Source organism: Bactrocera dorsalis, chromosome 2 (genome assembly GCF_023373825.1).
Source record: "Bactrocera dorsalis isolate Fly_Bdor chromosome 2, ASM2337382v1, whole genome shotgun sequence".
NCBI lineage: Eukaryota > Metazoa > Arthropoda > Insecta > Diptera > Tephritidae > Bactrocera > Bactrocera dorsalis.
Window position 1 is genome coordinate 10131489 of NC_064304.1, and position 25546 is coordinate 10157034.

The 25546-nt window shown below is 30.8% G+C and overlaps 1 protein-coding gene across 2 annotated transcripts in view; it reads left to right on the forward strand.

Moving 5' to 3' along the window:
• The first annotated feature begins 3905 nt into the window (after positions 1-3905).
• LOC105223668 (elongation of very long chain fatty acids protein) overlaps positions 3906-25546 on the forward strand; it is a 57150-nt gene continuing 35509 nt past the window's right edge. The window contains exon 1 of one of the 2 annotated variants that reach the window (XM_049449399.1): positions 3906-4755. In XM_049449399.1, coding sequence (XP_049305356.1) covers positions 4753-4755 — 3 coding nt within the window. In that variant the 5' untranslated portion in view covers positions 3906-4752. Of the gene's footprint in view, positions 4756-11473; positions 12527-25546 lie in introns of those variants that run through there. The other variant, XM_049449398.1, reaches the window with a different exon arrangement.

Genomic DNA, 25546 nt, shown 5'->3' on the forward strand with positions numbered 1-25546 from the left:
ACCGTTATTCTACGACCTTATATGTAAAAGACACAACCATTTTTCGCATGAAGTGTTCTTTACAAACGGTATTTTCAAATTTAACGCCATTAATTATTCCCAAAATTTACTGTGCCATAAAAAATAATTGAAAAAATATTAAATTAAAATAAACATTTTTGTATATAATACATATTGAACAGGGGTTTCTTCATAGGTGTGCAAAATTTTAAATATTTAAACTACTGTAAGTATTGCGAAGGAGTATGCGGCAGAGATAAATAAGGAATAATATTATATTATGATAGTTTTTATTGAAGTAAATTCATCACATTAAGTTATTTATCAAAAAACTTCCACGAAAGTCTAACTTTTCAAAAATAACCCTTGGCCTAAACAGACATTACTTGAAAGTGCTCCGTGTGCGAACAACTTATGTTGGATTCGGCTCATCTGGAAACACATAAATCTACGATGCATCACCTCTCACGATGTCATAGACGCGTTTCGACGCACCGCATTCGTATATTTTTACCATTTCTCTCAATCAATCGACACGGGCCTTGTTTTGAGCGATTGACAAATTGTGGGAAGTTAAACATTAACAAATTTTGTTTTGCAGTGAAATATTTATGCCATTTTGAATTTAAGATGGTTCTATAATACCAATGCCAATAGTAATCTCAATCGTCGCCATAGGTCACATGACGCTCCTCCAATATGAATTTGCGCATAGCATTAATATAAACTGACTAATCCAGATCAAGAGAAATATCTGTTTATACAGTTTTCGGTTAAAAAAAATGCATTCTAGAGGAGTATCATAGCTTCAGTGCAATAGAAATTAACGTTTTTCCTTGTCAAGGAATCCATTCATAGATGATATAATGAAATTTAAGGAGGGCGATATGCTGTTAATTACGAGTACTACTTCATTGAAGAGGGTTTTCTATAAACGAAAAAGAAATTGTCTTATAAGAAACCATAGAGGGTAGTGTAATAGAGTTGAGTACGCAGCTTACACCCACTAAGTCAGCCATAGTAAAGGAACATTATGTAAATAATATGATTGAAGCTTGAATAATACCGAAGCAGTAATCTTTCCGTTATCATTCTTTCACCTTTCAGTTGAGTTCTCTTTCCAGACCTACGGATTTGTTTAGCTACTTAGAACCATTACGTAATCCTCATAAGATACAAATTGCGGTATCTACAATATATGAAACTAATAAAAACAAACCAAAAGTTTATCCCAGAAATGAGGAAAATTAAGCAGCACCAATCTCATTTACTGCTCATTGGTCCAAGTAGGTTACAACGCTTAAAGGGACGCTTGGCCGAATAATATCCGTCTAAAATCCGATAACGTAGAATCAACTGTAGTGAGAATTGGATAGGTCGCCACCATTAGCAAAAGAAAAACCCGAGTTGCTTCACAAAATGGGAGTGACTAATCCCCAACTTGGTTATTGCAGAACATACTCTTATTTATTTAACTTAGACTCTGAAAAAAAAAATATTATTTTCTAAAATATATATTTCTGAAATGAACGCTACATATTTAAGTAAAATTCGTCTTTTTACTGCTAGGGGTTGGCCACAGGGTGGAGTTCTATCTTCCCTTCTATGGAGCCTAGTAGTAGATGAGCTCCTTGAGTTGCTCACAAACAATGACATTCAGTTCCAGGGGTACGACAATGACATTGTCATAATGACACGAAATACATTTGAAAACGCTCTCTGCGACATAGTCTAAAGGGGCTTAAGTTTAGCAAAGGGATGGTGAAATACGGAAGGGGTGAATATACACTCGTCAAAAACAACCGTCTCCCCTTTTATAAAGCGAAGATCTTTTCCGCGCTTGAATTCCCTAACACTTCGTAGCAGGAAATTCGAGGTGTCTAAAGAGGTCAATTTCCTAGGCTTCACATTAGACTCAACCTTGGTCCAGAGCCACCAAGGCACTCATGATATGCAGACGCCAAGCCTGAGGCTGCAAACCAGGTATCAACAGATGGCTGTGTACCATGATCGTAAGGGCTATTGTCACTTATGAAGCGGTTATTTGAACAAAAAGGTAACGCAATCTTATGTGGCATCCAACTATCGAAGCTGCAAAGACTCGCCCGCATTTGCGCAGGCAATTGCCCACCGCAGCATGTGCAGTCATGCTGGAGCTCACATTTTGTGATCGAACAGGCAGCGAAACACACCATGCTGCTCATTGGCAGCAAAAGCTTTTGGCAAAGGGAAGATGATGTCGTCTCAACAAATGAAGACCTTACTATTGCGGGGAAGCAATATCTAGTGATATACTAACGGCTTGAAAACACCGAAAGGCAATGGAGCAGGCGTTGCTGGACCACATACTAAACTGTCGATAACTATGAAATATTTTCCGAGCATGTTTCAAGCAGAAATCTTAGCTAAAAGTCAGTGTGCAGAAATCAATCCCCATCGCAACTAACGCAACCAGCGTATCGATATACTCAGCGATAATAAAGCGGCACTAAAAGCGACCTATTCTTCTTCTAGCTTCTAAAGTCAAATTGCTATTAGTGGAACCTCAATTATTTTCTATCTCTATATTTAAGCAATCTTGTTCAATTTTACTATTTCCTAGCAATGAAATAAATATTTGAAACTCACAATGTACATTTATAAAATTCTTTTATTTTTTTCAGATTTTACAAAACAAAAAAAATATTCTGAGGTAAATTTTATTTTATTTTCTTAATTTTTTTTATATATTTTTAAAAGCCTACGAGTACATGCATCCCGTACGAACAAAGGTGACAATTTCAACTTAGTAGGCTTAATAGACTTAACCTAACTGATCTCTAGCGAATTCATAATAAACAACCCTTTTAATTACTTTCATTTATAGTTGAATATTTAACATTCGAATTTTTTTTTATTTTGATTTTCGTATAAATAAGCGGTAAAAGTCAGGCCTATATTCCATTGGTGCGCGGTGCAACAGCAAGTGCAAGCCCTTTCGAGTACTCTTTCAAGCATGTTAAGCTATTTTTTGTACCGTCTAATTAACATTACAAAAAGAAAATAGCCTTTGGGAATTTTTAATTTTAATATAAAACAATTTGAATATTATTTTTAAAACTGTTTTTAACAGTTACATAAAATTAAAAAGAGAATTGTGGAAGTACGAAGTTCAGCACCTTTCGTAATGCAAAGACGAGGAGCAGGGAATAAAAATAAATTAGCAGTATAATGGAAAGTAATGCCAAATTATAAAGATATTAAATGCGCAAACACTTATTTTATAGCCACTCACATAAATAAACATTTAAAAATAAATATAAACTTTTAAAACTTCGTAACACTTGCTGCCGAAGGGATTCCCTACAACTATCTTTCATATGAGCACACCATCTGCTCAACTTATATGCGCTCTTGAGTGCAATAAGATCACTGGAGAATGATCTGCGTATCGATCAGCTTTAAATATCCACTACAGCATCTTTAAAAGCCACGCTCGCAACTCAAACGACGCTCTCCTGAAGAATCTAAACGACAATCAGTATAGCCACCAACCGATCGACTGGTTAGTGCACAAATTGAGCGCCAAGCACAGCTTACACTAGCGGAAGCTGAAGATTGAAATTGTAAAGTAAGCTTGTGCATACATGTGTGTTTGTGAGCTCTGCAGAGCGCAACGCCGACCAACGCCGACTGGAAGTAGACGGGAAGTGCACACATACTCACCGGTACAGCTACAACAAGCGTTGAGCATTGAAGCGGCGAGCGTGTATGAACGGTGCGCTCAAAACTCGTCGTCGTCGATCGTTTCACTCAGAATATTGGAAGTGTACGGGCAAAGAGACACGATGATGATACGTCGCTAAGCTCAAACTGAGGCTTAGTGTGTGTGCGCGCTCCATATAAAAGTAAAGTGACGACGCGATTTGGAACTTATTTCAGTGATTTTGGTAGGAACGTTGAAACGTTGAATGGCTCGACAGTAGCCAACGGTAATACACGCACACACACATACGTACGCACGGATAGAGTCACACACACACACACACTCATACATATGTAAATGGTCACAAATTATACTTGGTATATATATGGGAACAAAAGCGAAGATTGAAAAGTGTTAGAAACCGATTTTGAAGGCGAACAAAAAGGAAACGTAAACATTTCCGGTGGTGCGCTAACAATACATACATGCATAACTAAGTATTTGCTAAAGAATTTTGCAAAAATTAAAATTGTCGTAAAATATCCTTCAAGAATATTTGAATTTGTTGTGAAATAAGCAGAAAAGTGTTGCCAGCAAGGATTAGACTACGCGGTGTGTTTAAATGCTATTTTAACCAGTTTAATAATATCAATTTGAACAAGTAATTTCAAAAAAAGGAAAATAATAAAATTTGAAATACATAATAAATATATATGAAAAGAAAATTAAAAGATTCTCAAAATTACAAAAAGGATAATAAATAATAAAAATATACTTAAAGCAATTAACAGTGTGTACAAATCAAAATAAAATAAAAAAAAACTATTTTGAGTACTGTGGTGACCTTCTAGGAAATTTTTTTATTAAAAATTAAGCAAAGAAAGACGCCAAGTGCTGGATTACGGATTTCAGCGAGCTCATTCCTCAACGTTTCAACTGCAGCATCGATTTTCATTGGATATTAGTTGTTGGCCATCGCTTATTTGGCAATAATTTCAATTTCGCCTTGAATCTGTTTGCGCGAAAATTTGCATAAATCAACTTTACAACAACAAAAAACATAAAATATGGTAAGTTTAGTGTTGTGTTTTATTGTTCTGCTTAATTAAATGAATTATTTAAATTTTTTTCAATAAAAAAAAAAATAATTACAAAATAAATGGTATAAAAAATTAAATATTTTTAACAATTTTTTTAAATTTTTAAAATTAAAAAAATTGTAAAAATAAAATAAAAAAAACAAATATGAATAAATTAAATGTTTTTAACAAATTATTTAATATTTTTTTAATAAAAACAACTTTTTTGTATAAATAAAAATAAATAACAAAAAGCAATTTTTATATTGTTGAAATATAATAAAGTGGAATAAATTGTAGCAAAATAAAAAGACAATAAATTAGGAAATGTTTAAAAAAATTAAGATAAATGAATGTATAAAAAAATAAAATTAATTTAAATAAAATTTATTAATATTAAAGTAAAATTTATTAATAAAATATTAGGAGACCTTTAAATAAAAGAATGAAAGAGAAATTAAGTTTAAATAAAATAAGAGAGAATTAAAAAAAATGAAAAAAACAAAAATAAAAATTTTTAGCAAACTTTATTAAAAGTAATTAAAAATATAATAAAAAAATCTTACATATTTAAAAAATGATAAATTTCAAGGGAATAGTAAAATAATAAATAAAAACTGAAATAAAAAAAATTAATAAAATTAATTAAAAAAATAAATTTTAGAAAAATTTTAATAAACTGGAACAATAATTAAGTAAAAATATATACGAAATATTTATTAGAAATATAGGACTAATAATTGTTTAAATTATTTATTATCTTAAATTTTTTTGTTAAATATTTGTTTTTGCATTTTCGAATATTTTTGTTGCTGTTTTTCGAATAATTATCATAAGTTTTTTAATTGTTATACTTTAATTTTTTTTATATTTTACTTTTGTGAAATTATTAACTTTTAGCTTTTGTAAATACTTACTTAATTTTTTTCTATTTTTTTGTTGTCTTAAAAAAGTCAAAAGTTTTTAAATTGTTCAAATTTTTTTAAATTTTTTTTTGGAAAATTTTTATTTTGTTGAGTTGTTTTTGTTTCCTAAAGGCGTCATAAGTTTTAAAATATATTTTTTTTTATTTATTTTTTGTGAAATTAGTATTGTTTAGCTCTTATTTTTTAGCTTTTGTTAATACTATATATAATTTTTTGTTGTTCTGTTTTTTTCTGTAGGATTCAAAAATTTCGAACATATTCATTATCGCTTCTACTTCTTTAATTTTGTCTGTTAAATTATATAATTTTTTAATTTTTAATTTTTTTTGTGTTAATTACTTTTTTTGTTAATTAATTTTAGTTAATTAATTTTCCATTATTTTTAATTTAAATAAACATTTTGTAAAATGTTTACCTCACTCTCTTCTACCTGCTTACAAACCAATAAAAATAATAAAAAAATATTAAAATAAGCGTAACTAAAAGTCTCTAACATAACCTAAATCAAGCTACTGAAGTCTTCTTGAAAAAAAAAAAACAAAAACTATTTTCGTTATAATTTGTTATGTAAATAATATAATTTAAACAAAATATATTTTTCGTAACTTTTCCGATGTGAGAAAATCCACAAAATCCATTGTCCAAACAACCATAAAAACAAAAAATTTATTTTATTTTCATTGTGACTTATTTCATACTACAACAACGCTAAACAAAAACAACAAATGTGACAGCAGATTATAATATAAAATGAAATAAAAGTTGTCTGCAAAATTTTGCAAAACCAGCACTTTTCCCACTGCTTCTTCGCTGTTCCCTCACACCCTTTTCGCAAGTCGCCAGACAAAAAACACATAAAGCAACAAAAAAGAAAACGACTGACCAAGCGTCCGTCCCTCACATGTAGGGCAAGAGTGTTGAGTGTTACACGTGGAGGTCTCACGGCGGCTATGAATTTGGGTCAGAAGATGATTTAGACTGAAAGCGAATTTTGTCTTATGATGCATACATGCATATTAATAAACATACAGACATACACATGTACATAATATAATATAAAATTAGCATTGTTATTATTTTTGATTTTTTTCCGTTGAACTTCATGTTTTCACCGCGTTGCTTTTAATTGCATATAATTAATTCTGCAAACACACACAGATAGACACACACATACATCTGCATTTATAAATTTATGCATTCTTTAATGGGCGCCCGTAGAATTGGGGCGTGGTGTGGTGTGTGCATTGCGATTTCCTCTATAAAACGCATACTAAGCGGCTGCTTAAATCGAAGAAACAAAAACAACACTAAAGTTGAGAAAAAAGTGTAAAACAAGAAGAAGAAGAAGAAATCGAAACTGGGAAAAACATGAAATAAAAATTCATGGTCAAATTACAAAATCGAAATAACAAGAAAAAGAAGCAGTCAGCAGCAGCAACAACAACAGCAACCACATTCAAAATCAACTGCAGCGGATGATATTGCTATGCGTTCGACTTGCTCACTCGATAACTTAGCAACCGTGTTGTAGTTGTGCGCTGATTATTGGTCAGTTGCTGTTGTTGCTGCATTGATGACTTTGGACTCATCTGCTGGCTGGCTGGCGGCTACATCTCTGCTCACCATTGTTTTGCGTTTACAACCTTTTCATCATCAATATTATTGCCCGCTCTTTTCCATTCGATTTGTAAAATTTTTTGTTTTTGTGTCTGTGTATGTATGTACGTGTGTTTGTTGTTTTACAAGTTTCGTTTGTGGCTTCTTCATAGATTTAATATTAAAAAATACATATTGCAAAATGTTGAGACTGAAGATGAAATGAACTGTGTGATCGGCTGATGCTTGCAGTGCAGATCTGTATTGGAGGTCTTGCTAAGCAACACAAAAGCAATTCATAAACATAAATAAATACTATGGCTAGACTAATAATTATTTCAATTTAATAGAAAATTGAAAAATGTCGCAAGCTGCAATGCTTCTTCAAATAGTTTTTGGAAAATGTTAATGATGTATAGCACAAAAATAACGGTTTTAGAGAGGGTTTTTTAACAGTAATAGTAGCTGCAAAACAATTATACAAAAGTTGGGACGAAATATTTTTTATACCAAAAAAAAAAAATTTAATTTATTAAAAAAAAATATTAAAATTATAAAAAATAATAAAAAAGTGTATAAAAAAATTTGAAAAACAATTAAAGACAAATAAAATAAAATGCATTAAATATTATAAAAAAAATTATAAAAATTATTAACATCAAAATTTTTTTTTTTAAATTAAAAGAATTAAAAAGATTAAGAAATAAAATTAATTTCATTTCAATAAAGATATAAAAAACCAAATATTAAAAAAAAAATAAAAAAGTTAAACTAAAAAATAATTTTTTAGGTACTAAAATAACGGTTAGAATAGTTTTTGTTTAATATCAATACTGTTTGTAGGTAAAAAAGTTGCAATAAGTTGGTAGAAGAGATCTTTTATTAAAAAAAAAAAACTTATTAAAAAACATTATAAAAAAGTAAAGTAAAAATAATAAAATTTAATAAATTAAAAGTGGTAAAGAAACTAAAAAATTAGATTAAATTTACTACAAAAAACAAAAATAAATAAATAAAAAAAAACTAAAAGAATTAAAAAAATTAAATTTAATTTATTATAAAATATAAAATGTAAAAAAAATTAATTAATGAATAAAATTAATTAAATTAATAAATTAATTAATAAAATTAATTAAAAAAATTAATAAATTAATTAATAAAATTAATTAAAAAAATTAATTTTAATTAATTAAATAATTTTTTTAAATTAAATTTATGCAAAAACAAAGCGTTTGGAGTAGTTTTTTTGAATAACAATAACTATTATTAATATTTAAAAAAAGTTATAAGTTTTAAAAAGGTTTAGAAACAAAATTAAACTAATTAAAAAATAATATTTACATATGTATATATAAAAAATTTTAAAAATTAAAAAATGAAACTAAAAATAATAAGTAAAAAAATTAATAAATTTAATTAATAAAAAACAATTATAATATTAAAATTAAAAAATAAAATATATTAAATATAAAAAAAAATTAAAAAACATATTTTTTTATGTACACTTCAACCAACTAACCATTTATTTTTAAATTTTTTTATTTTTATTTTTCATGCTTTTTAAATTATCTTGTTCCTGTTAAACAAACTTGTTTTTTTTTTGTCTTTATATACATATGTATGTTTCTCTATCAAAAAGTCCATTTGCCAATATTTTATAGCGTCTTAATTTTAGTTTTCATATTTTTATTATTTTTATTACGAATTTTTTCACATTTTATTACAAATTATATTCGAAATCCATTAGTCACACACTCAAAATGCATGTCGAGGTGTCAAATTCGGTCATTAACGAGATAGCTGTAGACACAGCACAATTATATACAAATACATTGCCAGCTGTATAAGCGTTTGTATACAAATATATATACTCTATGCTCATATATTTAATCAATATGTATTAGCAAATCATAATGTATCAATTTTAGGTGCAAATTATTTTTATTATTTTTTTGGGGTTTATTGCTGCCCTAAAATTGAATTGTTACATATGAAAGTAATTTTGAGTTTTTTATTGTAAAATTTTCATATTTGACCTACTTTTTATTAACACTCGTATGGTTTGATCCATATTTTTAATATTCCTAACAAATTTTAGTGTAAACAATAAATACAGAAAAGGGAATTTTTAATAGTTGTGCATATAATACTTTTAATAGAGCGAAGTGAAGAGCAAATATTTGTAAAATAAATAATTTTAAAATATTTTTTTAAATTTATTTTTTTGTTATTTTTTGTATTTACAATTTTTTTCATTAAGTTATTTAAATTTAATTTTTAATTTTTTTTTGCATTTTCATTAGTAATTTTTTTCTTTGTTTTGTTATTTTGTATTTACAATATATAAATTTTCTAATTTTTTTTTTTCAATAAATTACTATTTTAAAATATTTTTTAAATTTTTTTGGCACTTTCATTATTAATTTTCTTTGTTTTTTTTTATATTCTCAATTCATAAATAAATAGAAAAATTTTTTTTTTTTTTTTATTTTTTTGTTTAAAAATAATTTTTAATTATTTTTTTTGTATTTTTATTAGTAATTTTCTTTGTTTAAGTTTACATTATTTCATATATTATAACAGCTTTATAATAACAGTTAATCATCAAACTCAAATTTAAATTTTTCCTATTTCAATTTTCCATATATGTTTTCCATGTATATATTTTAACATATATTTTAATATTAATGTCTATATTAATATTTATATATTCTCTTTAACCAACTTTCCTCAATTCTGAGCTGAAGCTGCAACTCTAGTAGTAAAATATATTGCGTGTGTCTTAAATAAATCGAATACACATTGACCATGACCTCTTTCCACAAACCAGCCGCCTTGACCTTTCTCTGCATTTTTTTGATGACTGAAGATTCCATGTAAATATACACTGTTCGAATTAGCATTTTTTTAGTTTTGCTCCAAATTGACTGAATATATTTTTCATTTTCTTATTACACAATCGAGTTTATGCTTACGGCGTATAAAAATGTATTTTTACTGTGGAAAATAATCTGTGTTGAAACGGAAACTCAACAACGAGTTTTAAAGCACAGTAAAAGATGGGAGATTATATGTATAGAATATGTAATTAACTAGGCTACGGTAGATACTGTTTAAAAAGAAAAAGTTGAATGAAAATTATTGGATACGAAACAAAAAATATCAAAAATAAAAGAAAAATGGGTTGCCAGCGATTTGAGGTCGGAAAGAGGAAGGAAAGAGCGTGGTTGAATTTTTAAGGATTAAAAACGGTTGTAACCGAATTTTTAATCGAAATTTCTTACACCAGAAAATCATATTCTTTTTTAAGTCTTCATGCTTGTTGAAATCTCTACTTTCTAATGGCATAAAACCCTATCGTAATTTCTCAGGCCCTTAGTATAGTATATGATTGCATAGCAACTACTTCAAATAACACTTTTATCATTAATAATAATCCCAAACGACATATTCTCCATATTTTCCAAATTTGTATTCCAGCTTTCCTCAAGTTACATCCAATTAAAAATGCAAATTTATAGCGAAAATGTTAAATATTGCTTAGCAATAAACATTTTTTATAAAAAATATCTTTTGGATTTTTTCAACAATCTTGCTTACAATTATTACTTCCTCGTTATCATATCACAAAAAGATCTATTACGTTGCATGATTCGAATGTTTCCGAGAAAAAAATGCCAATGCAGCTATTGCGTGTAGAAAAAAATATTATTATTACAAAATAATAACAATAAAATAACAGTGTAAATAGAATATGACCAAGACGCACTCGCTGTGTGCGACGCGCGCGCCGTCAACAAGCCACAACAGCGACAGCCCACAGACGGCATTCAAACGCGCGCTAATTAGCCGCCCAGTTGGCGAGCGCTGCCGCCAGAATGCAATGGCAGCAATTATGTAATAAAACTTTTAATCAGACAATTTGAGTGCAGCGTACAGCACAGCAACTGTTCGCCGCTTTGTTGTTTTCATTTTTTCCAGAGAAGTCAAAATGGAATGGAAATCAAGAATTTGCGTTATCTATTACGTTATATATTTATATGTGTATGTGTAATTTAGATTATTATACAATATGTATTATTTGCAAAAAAAAACAACATGAAAAAAATATAAAAAAATATTGGCAACTCTACTATATAGGCTACACGTGAATATTTTTCCGCTTCAAAGGCAATATGTAACATATTTACCGTTTTTACTCTCTTCAGCGAGCACGCAACACTCTCCAGCTGTGCTCTACTTAATAAATACTTAGCGAGTAATAATTAGAAAAATTATAAAAAAAGCCTAGAAGAAGAGATAAGGCTACGCGGCCTAACACCTACAGTGAACGGTTTGTTGTGCTGAGTTGGTAGAGGGGGTTGATATAATCGACTTAATTGTTTTATGATAAATTGCGATAACTATGTGAGCGAGCCACAGGCGAGTTATTAAGGCGAATATGTGCGACAGTAACACATGTGATGTGTAGGCGATAATTTCGTCGCGTGCGCTGAGGACGCGACGACAAAAATACGGCCTAACCATAAAACCCGTTATTTACTAATAAAAAACTATATAGACAATACCAAAAACAAAATATATATATAAACACATATGTACATGCATATACAATATATTCATATAATTGCCTGTTAGTCCATGAAATCCATGGTAAATGCATCCGTCAGTCAATTGGTCACTGGGTGCTCAGTTTGGTCGGTGGTTAGCTGACGCGGTGTTGTGTATGGTGCAGCGAATCGCCGATATGACCTTGCAAGCAATGCAATACGCTCATTAAAACTACCTTATATGCATATAAATATATATACATACATATGTATATCAAAGTGTATAGTGCTGTACAAGTGCAAATCAAAAAAGCAGCAACAAAAACGGAATTGTAAATGCAAACCTTTGCTTGCAAAATTGAAAGTCGCTGGTGAAGCAACAGCTGGTGTTGACAATGAAAGTGAAGGAAAGTCGCTTTGTGGAGCATTGTTGCAAGTGTTTAGTGCAAATTTATTTCGGAAGAAATTCGTGCCAAAGTAGCAGAAAGTTATATTTCTAAAAAAAAGCTCGCTACCTTGCGACATCCCCTCTCTAGTGAAATTGCTTATCAGCAGAACTTTTGCCTTATCTGATGTTCATGTATGTTCGTTGTCACTTACATATACAAAACAACAAAAAACCAAATAATATACGTGCTTATCGCTGACAAAATGAGTGCTTTATATCCATTACAGTGGGAGGTGGTTAAAGTGAGTAAAATAAATCGAGTTAAAGTTTATGTGTTTGAAGACTGAAATATTTATTTGTTTAGCGATATTTTAAAGTTTAATGCTTTCGAGCATATTTTTGTGATATTTTTATAAAATTTTACCAAACTTCACTAAGATTTTTCTTATATAGTATGCGATAAATTTCGATATTTATCGATAATACGGAAATATTATCGTCATTTGAAAGTTTTCTATGCTGGAAAAATTTTTATCATATTTTATTATTATTTTGTAAAATTATCATTAACAGAAATTTCTATATTTACCGATATTTTTATCGACATTTGAAAAATTTCCGTTTTTTTCATATATTCTTATTATTTGGCTAACTTATCGATATATTCGTATTTTAGTTATCGATATTTTTAAAGTGTTTTGTTCATGAGAACTTTCTATTTATCTTTTGTGAGTTTGCAAGACGAAATTAACGATAACTTTTGTTAAAACTATCGATAGTTATGATAACGCTCGATACATTTATCTATTACTAAAGTATTATCCCTTCGAATTACTATTTTCTAGTATTTAATTAACTTGTCTAGTATTTATAATCAGCTATACGACAAGTCCAATAAATTTCTTGTCGAAAAGTGTAGTAAATCAGAAATTTTTATATTTATCGATATTATCAATATTTGACAGTATTATGTCCCAAAAAAAGTTGTGTCATATCTGCCAAATATTTTATCGATAAAGTAAAGTAAAAACAAAATTTCGATATTTATCGATATTATCGATATTTTCTTAATATTGAGTCATCTTAATGATGTTTTCAGTTTAGATCTAGCAATTTTATTTTATTTTTTGGTGTTTTTATGTTCACGAGAAATTTTTATTTATCGTTTTTTGTTAAAATTATCGATACTTACGATAAGTTCCGATACTTTATCCTTACGTTTTTCGATATTTAAAAAATATTCTTATCTCCAAATATCTTTTTCTAGTATTATGCTTAGTTTTCTAGTATTTAAATTCAGCTGTGCGAAATGCCAAAAACGGTTCGGTATTTTAATCGATATTTTTCTTCAAAAAATAACGAATTTTCACATCTGTTTTTACATTTTATAGGAAGCAAAACGTGACGTCAGCAAAACAGCCAATATTCTCAAATTGAATGCTAATTAGTTGCGCTCAACATAACCTCGAATGTGATTTTTTAGGCTTAGAACGAAATGAAAACACAAACAAATATCCAACATAACCTCCAAATGTGTGACATAACCTAACAAGTAGTAAACATAAAGAAGCTGCGTATTTTAAGACATTTCTCCTTCAATTTTACAAAATTGGTCGTGGCTAACGCGATTGATGCGACTTTTGCGCCAATCATTTCCGCAAAGTTAACCACTTGTTTGTGCTACAAAAACCGTTATAAATAAATTGGCGCTTGCCCGTTGTAGTGGTTTTACTAGAAAATGCCAAAAACCTTCTTAATTATGCACACATGTGTCATTATATTGGTGTAGGCGTTAAGCGGTTGTAGACATATTATTTTATGAGCGCATATATGTATTAAATATCCCCACAACAACCCCCCGCCATGGCCAATCGGTAGCACCAAATACGACAACAAACTATCAGCATTGACTTTTAATCGCACTTTTATGCCACAAATGTGAATGACTTTGTTCGTATTTTTGTTGAAGTGCCCAATCAACGCATCGACACTTGGCACTTGATGAGAAGGTCAGTCCGATATTGGTCACATATGTGAATAAAAAATGTCAAAAACCTATAATAATAGCACAAAAACAACAACACTATGAATTTATGGCATTTTTTTGCTTTATTGTTGCTGAAAATAATATTAGTTGATTGTGGGTTGATGTGTTGCTTGTGTATATGTGTGTTCTAACATGTCATTATGGAATTTTGAAAATAAATAAATATAAAAATTTAAAGTTTTTATATTTTTTTTTTTTTTGTAAAGTCACCAGCTAAGTTCCAGCTACATTAGTATATTGTCTACTAAATATTTACGCCAAAAGTGCATGTCATTGATTTTATTGGAAATTTTTCAAATGTTTCTATATATGTACATATATGCTTGTATACTGCTGATGCGAAGATAAGTAATTGTGGAAAAAACATAATTTACTTTAACAAAAGAAAGCATTGAATTAGATGACTTGGCGAATTCTACAAAAAAACACAGTACATAAGTCAAGCGTCTGCAGTTCAGGGCCCACACACAGCTTTAATAAATTGCTTGTTGTTAAATTAAAAACTTGTGGCTGCATTTTGTCGATATTTTTTACATGTGTGTAATGGAATTATGTGAAGAATTGAGTTAATGCAATTTCATTGAAGCGACAAACTAGCAATGAGAATTTGTTTCAATAATTTGCTTAAGTGCAGAACTGACAATGCTTTAATGGCAGAGAATAAAAAAACTTAAAAAAAATTAAAAAATAAATAAAATTAGAAAAAACGAAAGATTGTTAATTTCGGTTGCACCGAAGCAATACCCTCTACAAAAATGTTTTCTTATAAGAACTTGATTTTGAACGGTCAGTTTGTATGGCAGCTATATGTTATAATAATCCGATCTAAACAATTTCTTCAGACATTGCATCACTGCATCATACATAATGATCCATGCCAAATTTCCTGCAAATATCTCGTTAACTGAAATAGTTTTCCATACAAGCACTTTATTTGAATCATGCGGTTTGCATGGCAGCTATATGCCGCAGTGGTCCAATCTAAACAATTTCTACAGATATTACATAATTCCTTAAGACGATGATCCGTCCCAAATTTCCTGGAGATATCTCCTTAATTGCAAAAGTTTTCCATACAAGCACTTCATTCCGATCGTTCAGTTTGTATGGCAGCTATACGCTGTAGTGATCCGATCTGAACAATTTCTTCAAATATTACATTACTGTCTTAAATAATAATTCACGCGAAATTTCCTGCAGGTATCCCGTTAAATGTAAAAGTTTTCCATACAAACACTTACAGATATTACATAATTCCTTAAGATGATGATCCGCCCCAAATTTCCTGAAGATATCTCCTTAATTGCAAAAGTTTTCCATACAAGCACTTCATTCCGATCGTTCAGTTTGTATGGCAGCTATACGCTATAGTGGTCCAATATCGGCAGTTCCAATAAAACAACAGCTACTTGGAGAGAAAATAATGTGTGCCAAATTTTAGATCGATAACTGAAAAACTGAGGAACTATATCGACAGGCAAACATGGTTAAATTGACTACATTAGATGGTTTTCGACGCTTCCTTCTGTAAGCTACAAACTTTGTAGCAAACTTAATGTCTTTTTTTTAGTGTATAAAATCCTATATGAGCAGCGTTGCATTTTGCAAAAAAAAAATTACTTTAATATTTGTTTATATTATTTTCTTATTCAAAACCATCTTATTTACTGCCATTTTCATTACAAAAAGTATTATTTATTTTTCTTTTTTCAAATTTAATCATTCCATCATTTAACAGCTCATAAATTAGCATAATACACCCATGTGGTGTACCACAAACCATTTGCTGTGAATTATGCGCTCATAAAGTATGAAAAGTTTTGAAGCTTCTCCGACTCGCTGCGCCTGAGTGTAACAATTCAAAGCGTGAAAAATGCGCCACTAAATCGCAAACGCAAAAACAACGTGCTGACAATAATTACCCGCCTTACAATTAAATGCGCCAAGGCGCCTATTGCAACCGCAAGCAGCCATTAAGTGTGGCAGTGGTGGCAAGTAGCAAGCGGCAAGCGCAATCACATATTTCAACGCTCAGCGCGCGGTGGCTTTTCGTGCTGCTGAGCGACGATTGACCATTGGGTGAGTGGCAGTGACAAAGCCAAGCAGCAGCAGCAGTACCAGCGCCGCAAGCACACAAATCATACGGACAGGCGGCGCGCATGCGCACATTTGCACTAATTACTTTCGGTAGTTTTTTCCATATTTTAACGCCGTTGTTTGTAGCCATGCTGTAATGCACCGCCTTCGTTGGCATGTGCTTGCCACATATCTCCACTACATAGTAGCTATATGCATACATACATGTGTGCACATTAATTTGTGGACAACGTTCTCTTGCTTACCACGAGCGGATGATTTGCTGTCTTTTGGCTTTGTTTACTTTTTTTGTTGTTTTTGCGCTCTTACGTTCATATTACAACCAAAATGTGCATTTGACCTAATTACAAAACGTAACATGTTGCCATTGCGCGCATGCGTGCTTCCATGCATGCTGCAGTTGAGTTGTTGTTTTTGTTCTTGTTGTCTATGCAATGCTGACACTCAGAAGGACAATGTGTTGCACGTTACAATGCACACACAATGTAAGCCATTCACATTCCCGGTGTATGGTTTATGAGTGGAAGTGTAAGCCAGTTATATGAAATGTATGAAAATTGGTATGAAACCAAATATAGATATATACTGATGTAGTATATAGCATATATGAAGTTCGTTATGTTTGTATAATAAAAAGTTTAAAAGAAATTTGAACTTTTATGCGCAAAACTTGCACTTTATCAACTTGAATACTGAACTAGATATGTAGTAATGTTGAGCCGGCAGTGCGTATGAGTAACATTTTGCTTGGTTTTAGCTCCGTACTTCCTTTTAATATACAATAATACATACACTTTATAATAATAAGACTTTAATACAATTACAAAGGGATTATTCTATAGAAATTATATGTAACACACACTGTATTCTTTCATAAGAGAGAAATTGAGGTTATATGAAGATTAGAGGCTACGAAGCTCTGAGCTATTATGAGATCAATGTTCTAGGGTAGAATATAAAATTTATTAATTTTTCTTCTAAAAAAATTAATAATGATAATAGTTCTTCTTAAGAAATAATTCTTATTAGATATCTTAGAGATGGTCTTTTTATACTTTTTACGACTTTTTGAAACATTTCTGTTGAAAATGGTGCAAACTGTGAACTGTGTCGTAGAAAAATGCCTTTAAATATTGAAAGTCTTATTATTTTATCTTCTTGAGACATTTTCATTTACTTAATTTAGTAAAAAAAAACTAATTTACTACAAAATAAATATGTTAGCTTTGACTGCACCGAAGCTGTAATACCTTTAACAAATGCATTTCTTATAGCATAAATGGTACAACATGTTCTTTATCTTGATTTTGATGTACCAGTTTGTACGACAGCTATAAGTTATAGTGATCCAATCTGAATATTTTGTTCAGATATAGTAGTGTTGCCTTAGAGGTTAATCTGTGCCAAATTTGATGAAGTGATCTAGTCAATTAAAAAAATTTTTCGTCAAAGAACTTGACTGAATCGATCAGTTTCTATGACAGCTATATGCTATAGATAATTTGTCAAATAAGAAAGTTCGCCATACAAGGGCTTAAGTTTGAACCGTCAGTTTGTACGAGAGCTATATGCTGTACTGCCCCCAACTGAAAAATATATTCTGAGACAGTAGCGTTGTTTTAGACAACAAACTGTGCCAAATTTTGTGAAGAAATGTTGTCAAACAAAAAAGTTTTCCATATAAGAGCTTGATTTGAATGACCTATTTGTTTGGCAGCTATAAGCTATAGTGGTGTGATCCAAAAAATTTCTTCACAGATTATAACGTTGCCTGGGAGAATAAGCCATATAAAATGTCAAAAATATATCTTGTCAAATAAAGCAGTTTTTCATACGAGGTGTGATGCTACCTGGATACTTTTTTGCTGCTGTTATTCACCCATTGGCTGGAAATGAGCCATTTTAGTTTACATTTGTATCATGAAAGCATCCATCATCCAACACATTCTTATAACTTACTCCATTTGAAAGCTGCAAGTTTAACATAATCGTTTGTAGATGCCACACAAAATTGGCGCTCACTGCATTTCAACTTGACCCACCAACTTCAATACAAATATATGACACAAAACAGTGAAAATCGCATAAAAACAATTTGTAGTGTGAAGAAAAGCAAACAACGGCAATAAATAATAAAACACAACAACAATAAATAAAACAGGTCGTTTAGATTAGTGAATAATTTCTGTGAATACATACAGACAAGTACGCATATGAGCAAATAAAGACGTATGTATGTATATGAGCACTTTTATGCGCGACCATGCATCACTGCAAGGTACATATTCAGCTACGATTATGTATGTCTGTTTGTATATAGATATGTATGTGTGCATGTGTCTATTGTTTAAATTACGCAAATTCACTCTCCTGCCTGCTTTGCTCTTGTCAGCGCTCCTGTGCACCTTTTGCTGTCATAAGTAAGTACGTATGTGAATATACATGTATGTATGTAAGTATGCATGTTTGCCTGTATTCACCAGAAAAACCGGCTGTTGATAGTTCACATTGATTTGCTGGCGTTCACATTTCGTTCCGCAGCATTAAACACAACAACAACTGCCTTGCAAAGATTTCGGCATAAATGAAGAGAGCGCGAAGCAGAGCAAACAGGCAAATCAAAAATGAAATGCAGGAGAAAAAAAGATTCAAGTAATTAATAAACGAAAATTTTAAGCGTATGTACATGAAGCTAAAAAAAAAAACAAATGCAAACAAAATGCAAAGCTTCATTATTACTGTAATAGCATAATATTTGCTTTTGGAATGCATATCGATTTTCAACTGAGCGTATAGATTTTGTAAGATATTACATAATTAGCGATGACATTCAAAGTCACAATAAATCTGAAAAAAAAAAATTAAAATTAAAAAAAAAAATATTTTGAAAAATTATAATTTTTTTTGAAAAAATATTTTGAAAAATTTTTATTTTTTGTTTTGAAAAAATATTTTTTTTTGTAAATTTCAATATATTTAGAATAACAATACATTTAAAAAAATATTTATATATAAAAAAAAATATTTAAAAAAATTTCAAAATTTTTAAAATTTTTAAATTTTTTTTTGTGAGTTTCAATATATTTAAAATCTGTTTAAATGTGAAAACAATTACTAAAAAAAGTTAAAATTAATTAAAAAGCAAACTCAAAGCGAATGTGGTTGCTGATAGGTAGGGTCAGTTCAGTGACAGTCTTCAAGCTCCAGCAACAGACAAATGCACCAATGTAAATGTAAACACACGCACTGAGACATCGTGAGCCAATACAGGTACATACATGCATATATATGTGCCAAACTCACGGCGGCCTGATCAGCATCGCTGCAGCAACATTTAGCGGCAGCCCAGCAGCTTTGACGCCACCGATGATTGCATTAATGCGCAGCGCAACTCAAGTTCATTTTTACTATGCATTTTTTTATTTTTTGGAATGTTAATTTCGTTGCGTCCACCAATATTCGAACAAACAAATATCGCGACAACAACAACAGCGAGTGTTTGGAGTCACTCAGGCGCAGTGTTTGTGTGTCTGTATATATTTTGAATGGCATTTAATTCAAGCAGTAACTCGTTTTTGAAGAGACGGAGGAGCAGGTTAGAGAAAGAAGAAGAAGAAAAAATAAAAGAAGAAGAAGAAAAAATAAAAGAAGAAGAAAAAAAAATAAAAAGCAGAAGAAGCGACAGAAAAGAGTGCCAAGTGCCGCAATGGCCATTCAATTCAACTTGACCTATAAATCAGGCAGGAGATCACCTGATGCAACAAGCACACACACACACACACATGCGCACAGATAAAACTTTGTAACCATGTCACCCAAAACATATAATATTATATGTATGTGCCATTCAAGTTCGAAAACACAGTTCCAACGCTGCCCTCAGTGCCAGCCTCCAGCCGAAAGCCGCCTCTTTGGTCACCATACGAGCCATGCGAGCCGCTATGGCCAAAACGTGTTTACTTTTTTACATAAGCATTTACATACATGCAGTCCTATTGTTGTTGTCACTACATGTTTGCACACATATATAGATATATACTCACACATTGATCGATTTTCGTTTGCCTATAAACTTCGTTGCGGCACATTGCCACAATTAAAGTCGCGCAAACCCGCTTTTTGAGCACCAAAACGAATTTGTGGAGTGAAAATGAAACTGAATGAAATGGAAAGTATATTTACCCATTCAATGGATCTACGGTGATTATACATTTATTATTTTTAAATGTAGCCCTTTTTTAATGTGATTATGAAATATTTGACTGAAATAGGAAACAAATGGTGCAAATATGATTTTTTATCAATGTGTATTTAAAGGTGTGAATTTCATTGATTGATATAACACTGCTTTATTAGCAAGCAATTTAAATATAATTATTTATTGTTCTTCCTATTTCTATTATTCTTGTGAACTAGTCCCTTAGCTTTTGAGATATCGCTCTGAAATTTGCAAACATCCTTTCTTATCCAAGAAGCAACTTTTTTGTCTGAACGGACGATAACGGACCACTATGGCATGTAGCTGCCATACAAACTGAACGGTGGGAATCAAGTACTTGTATTGAAAACTTTTTTATTTGACGAGATATTTTCACAAAATTTGGCATAGAGTATTATCTAAGTTAACCGTGTAATCTCCAAAGAAATTGTTCTGATCGAGGCACTATAGTATAAAGCTGCCATACAAACGGAACGATCGTAATCTAGTACATATATGGAAAACTTTTTCAATTGATGAGATATTTTCATTAAATTTTACCTGGATTAATGTCCAAGTCAACCGTGAAATCTCTGAAGAAATTGTTCTGATCGAGTCACAATAGCATTTAGCTGTCATACAAACTGGTCGAACAAAGTTCTTGTAAGGAATCTTATGTTTATATGAAGTGTATTATAGAATCGGTGCAACAGAAGATAAATGTTTTTTTGTTTACTTTTGATATAAAAAAATAAAAATATTAGAACTTGTAGAAAAAAATATATAGTATAAATCAAATTTAGGTAATCGGTGTTGATACTATACTCATAATACTTATTTTCCTATAGCAGTACCTTATGAAGTGAACACAATTCCTTAACAAAATTTAGGCCAACTCAGGGGTACAGAGTGCTATAAAAATCATAAAAGTTGCGAACGCGAAAACTTCACTCGTCACTCGCCTCGATCAACAATCGTTTCACAGTGCGTTCTCATTCCTTATTACGTATACGCTCTGTCATACCACGCTTTATAAACAAGACATACATTATATATTGACAATGGCAATTAGCATTTAATAATAGCCGTTACTTACAAACTGTTTGAACTTTGTAACTGTATATAAATAATATATATCTACATATATAAATATAATTTATAGCTATATATATTTAAGTATATTAGTTAAACAGAAATTTCTTGCATGCGACGTCAGCAAAGGAATTACTTAATTACAAAAATGACTTACAACTCGAGCTGCCCTTTCATACGCATAAACACAAATTAACGGTAATAATATAAAAAATCATAAAATATATTTTCGCCGCGATTTGGACCTAATTATAAGCCCTTATACATCAAGCCACAAAAGCATAAAGATAAATACGAAATTCCGCTGCAACAGTACAGGTGTATTGCAACAACAATGAAGAAGTTTATGTCCAACAATAACAAAAAAAAACTCTGGCAACAAAACGCGCTGACGAAACGCTGTCAAAATACACCAGTTGTGCATCATATACGCTTGTTGTTGTTGCAATATTGCAAGTGATGGTGATGTTGCTGTCGTTGCAGCTGTCATATGTGATTGTTGTTATTTTTGTTGTTGAACAACGGCCTTGCCATGCTGTTTTGTTTTACATTCGCAGCCACACGCTTCCTTTTGGCTGACGATGAGCTTTTCTTCGCTTATATGCTTACTGTTTTATTTATTGTTGTTGTTTTTGCTTTTCAATACTCTACGCGTATGGAATGCCAGTGGATATTTTTGTTGTAAAAAATATAAAATAACAACAGCAGTCATTGCAGCATTGGATGTGGTGGCATTCACTTATTTTGGTATTTGTTTTTATTGTTGTTGTTTTTTTTGTGACCAACAAATGCGAAAAATGAAGAGACAACCGTTTTGAGGTAGACAAAACACTGTTATACAAAGGCGACAGTGAAAAAAGCAAAGCAAGTAACGGTGTGTGTGGGGAATGAAAGCAAAAACTGCAGGAAAACAACAAAAAACAGAAACTAAAGCAACAACACTAACTGGAGCGAAATAACAAAACAACTACAAGTGTGCAACAAGTAAAATAACAACAACAATAAAAATAACAATAGTAGCAACAACCGAAATAACAAAAACAAGAACAATAATAATACCAACAACAAACAAATAACCAAAACCAACAACATTCGAAATAACAAAAACAACAACAATAGAAATAACAAAAACTACAATGATCACGATTGACAATCAAAACTCTCTGTAACGAAAAAAATCCAAAAACAACAACTTCACCTACACACACTATCGACAGCAGCAATCGACAGCTGTAAATCGCCAGCAACGGCAGCAACTATCATCGTTTTGTCAAAAATGTTCAAACAATAGTTGCAGTGTATATTTTCTACACACACACATCCATCAAACGTGGCTGTCAATGTGACAAGCGTTGCATGGATTTTCGATTTTTTAGCGTTTTTACTTTTTGTTGTACAGTTGTAATTGTCGTAAAACCATAATTGCTGACATAATGGAAAGGTGTTAATGTACATATGTAATGAGTAAGTTATTTTGGTACTGATAAGGCAATCAGCTCTCATCTGCGAGCAAAGTGACTGTCAAGTCAAACATTATATATTTTAGCGCCTTTGACACTTTTTTCACACGCATTTGTTATTTGCTTGCTAAAAAGCAAGAAAACATTCCGAAAGGGTGTCAATTGGAGGAGAAAGGTGAATGAAGTTAATTGTGCGTTGTGTTCAAAACAAAAATAAAACAATAAAGTAAAATAAATAAACAAAAATAAAACAATAAAGTAAAATAAATAAACAAAAATAAAACAATAAAGTAAAATAAATAAACAAAAATAAAATAATGAAGTAATATAAAATATTTAAATAAAGTAGGGTAAAGGTTAGAAATTTCATAGGAAGGAGCAAGAATAATTCTGAAAGGAAAGGTATGAACTAAAGTCAAGAGCAGAAATATGTGGACTTGTAAAGTGCTTTTCCAAAAGGTTCCAAAAGCACTTTAGAACATAAAATAAAAAACGAAACAAAATTTGTACAGCCTTCATAGCCATTTGCGAGAGCTTATGCTAAACTCAGATCCTTTTAAGGCTTATGGCTTTTGCTAAGTTTGATTGTGGGTCAAACTTAGAGTATATATAAACTTATATTTAATTCATTAATTCAAATACGAAAATTATCAGGTTTTATTTGGATATATGATAAAGTTAACATTAATTTGGCTCCGTTAGTTAACTGTTGATCTTAGCTTAAGTGATTATATTCACTTGCATGTCAAAAAACCAACTTTTTTATGATTTTTTAAAGAGATATTTTATTTAAAATTTAAAAAAAAATAATTTAGATTTCCAGACTTTATTGTACTTTAATAATCTGGAAAATTTTTTACATAATTTTTCCCTGGATCGCGTACCCGATCTTTATGAGGACCTATGAAAAAAGCCGACCTCTGATTGTGAGCAGATTTTTCGGCGTAAAATGATTTCAAATCAAAAAAAAAAATGAAAAAATATTATAACTATAGGTGAATGCAGATAGTGATCGCATTAGTCAAATATTAAAAATATTGGCTTACCAAAAACAACAGCTGTCCTTTGTGAAAAAAAAAATTTATGCGTCAGAATAGCTTAAAAATTATGAAAAATATTAGTGCTTTCATCATGAACTGGCCAATTTATCTCAAAAGTCGTGTGAAAATTTCAATCCGATCGTTCAGAGCAAATTAAAAATTATTACAAATACAGTCCCATCCCCGAAATTAGTTATTTTAAAATTTTCAAAAAATATTTTCATATATATATTGTGTCAAAAAAGTACCTGGAAATTGTAAATAAAATTTATGTTTCATTATTCATTAATATTTATATTCAAGCCTTCTTAGTAAACCCCACTAGAAGTAATACACTTATGCCAACGATTTTTCCAGTCTTCGAAACACTTTTCATAAGCACTTTTTGGAATGGTTTTCAACTCATGCAACGAATCTTATTTTATCCCTTCAATCTACTGAAAACGAGTTCCCAAAGCAGCAGTTTCAGTTTGGGAAACAAGAAAAAATCACACGAAGTCAAGTCTGTTGATGCGGCGGTTGATCAATAATATTCATTGCGTTTTTAGCTTTAATTTCTGTCACAATCATGGCTTGATGCGATGGGGAATTGTTCTTTCGCGATTCCGGCCATTTTCGACGAACTCCTTATTGATGGATTATACCTCCGGAACAAATTTATAATGCATCTCTTTGATTTGAGGGGTTTCGGCGAGGTTTATTTGGTTTCGGTGCGGTTTCGATTGATTGTTGACTTGTTTGCATGTCAAACTCATAAATCCATGTCTCATCGCAGTTTTAATGCTCTCCATGAATGTGGGATCGGAATTCACTCGATCAAGCATGTCCAAAGAGACATGTTTACGGTACTCGTTTGAAAAAAAAAACACCTTTATCGAGACGAGTCGAGCAAGAACGCATTTCATACCCAAAATATTCACCAAAATTCAGACAGACGCGCGAGATATGTTGAGCTCTCTTGCCATTTCTCTAATACTTGCCTGACGATTTATAAGCACTATTTTCATCAGTTGAAGAGGTCGAAGATCGTCCAGAACGAGGCATGCCTTACACGATCTCTCAACTGTCTTTGAAGGTTTTGTACCATTCGTAGGCTTGTGTTTTTAATAAAACTGAATGACTGTAAGGCTTTCCAACATTCGCAATGATTCCGCATACGCAATTTAGTTAGAAATACCAAATTTGAGACAAAGTTTTTGTTCGACATTTTAATCCATTGTAAAAATTTTTATTCGCCAATTTTCCGTTCTCATATAAATCTACCTTTCATTATGCAAACTAAAAATAGCGTAATCAGCTATGCAAATAAATTAGTTCGTTTCAAATACATTTACGACTGTAATGATTGCTAAGTGACAGCAGTAATGAGATCTCTACTGTTTGAAGTC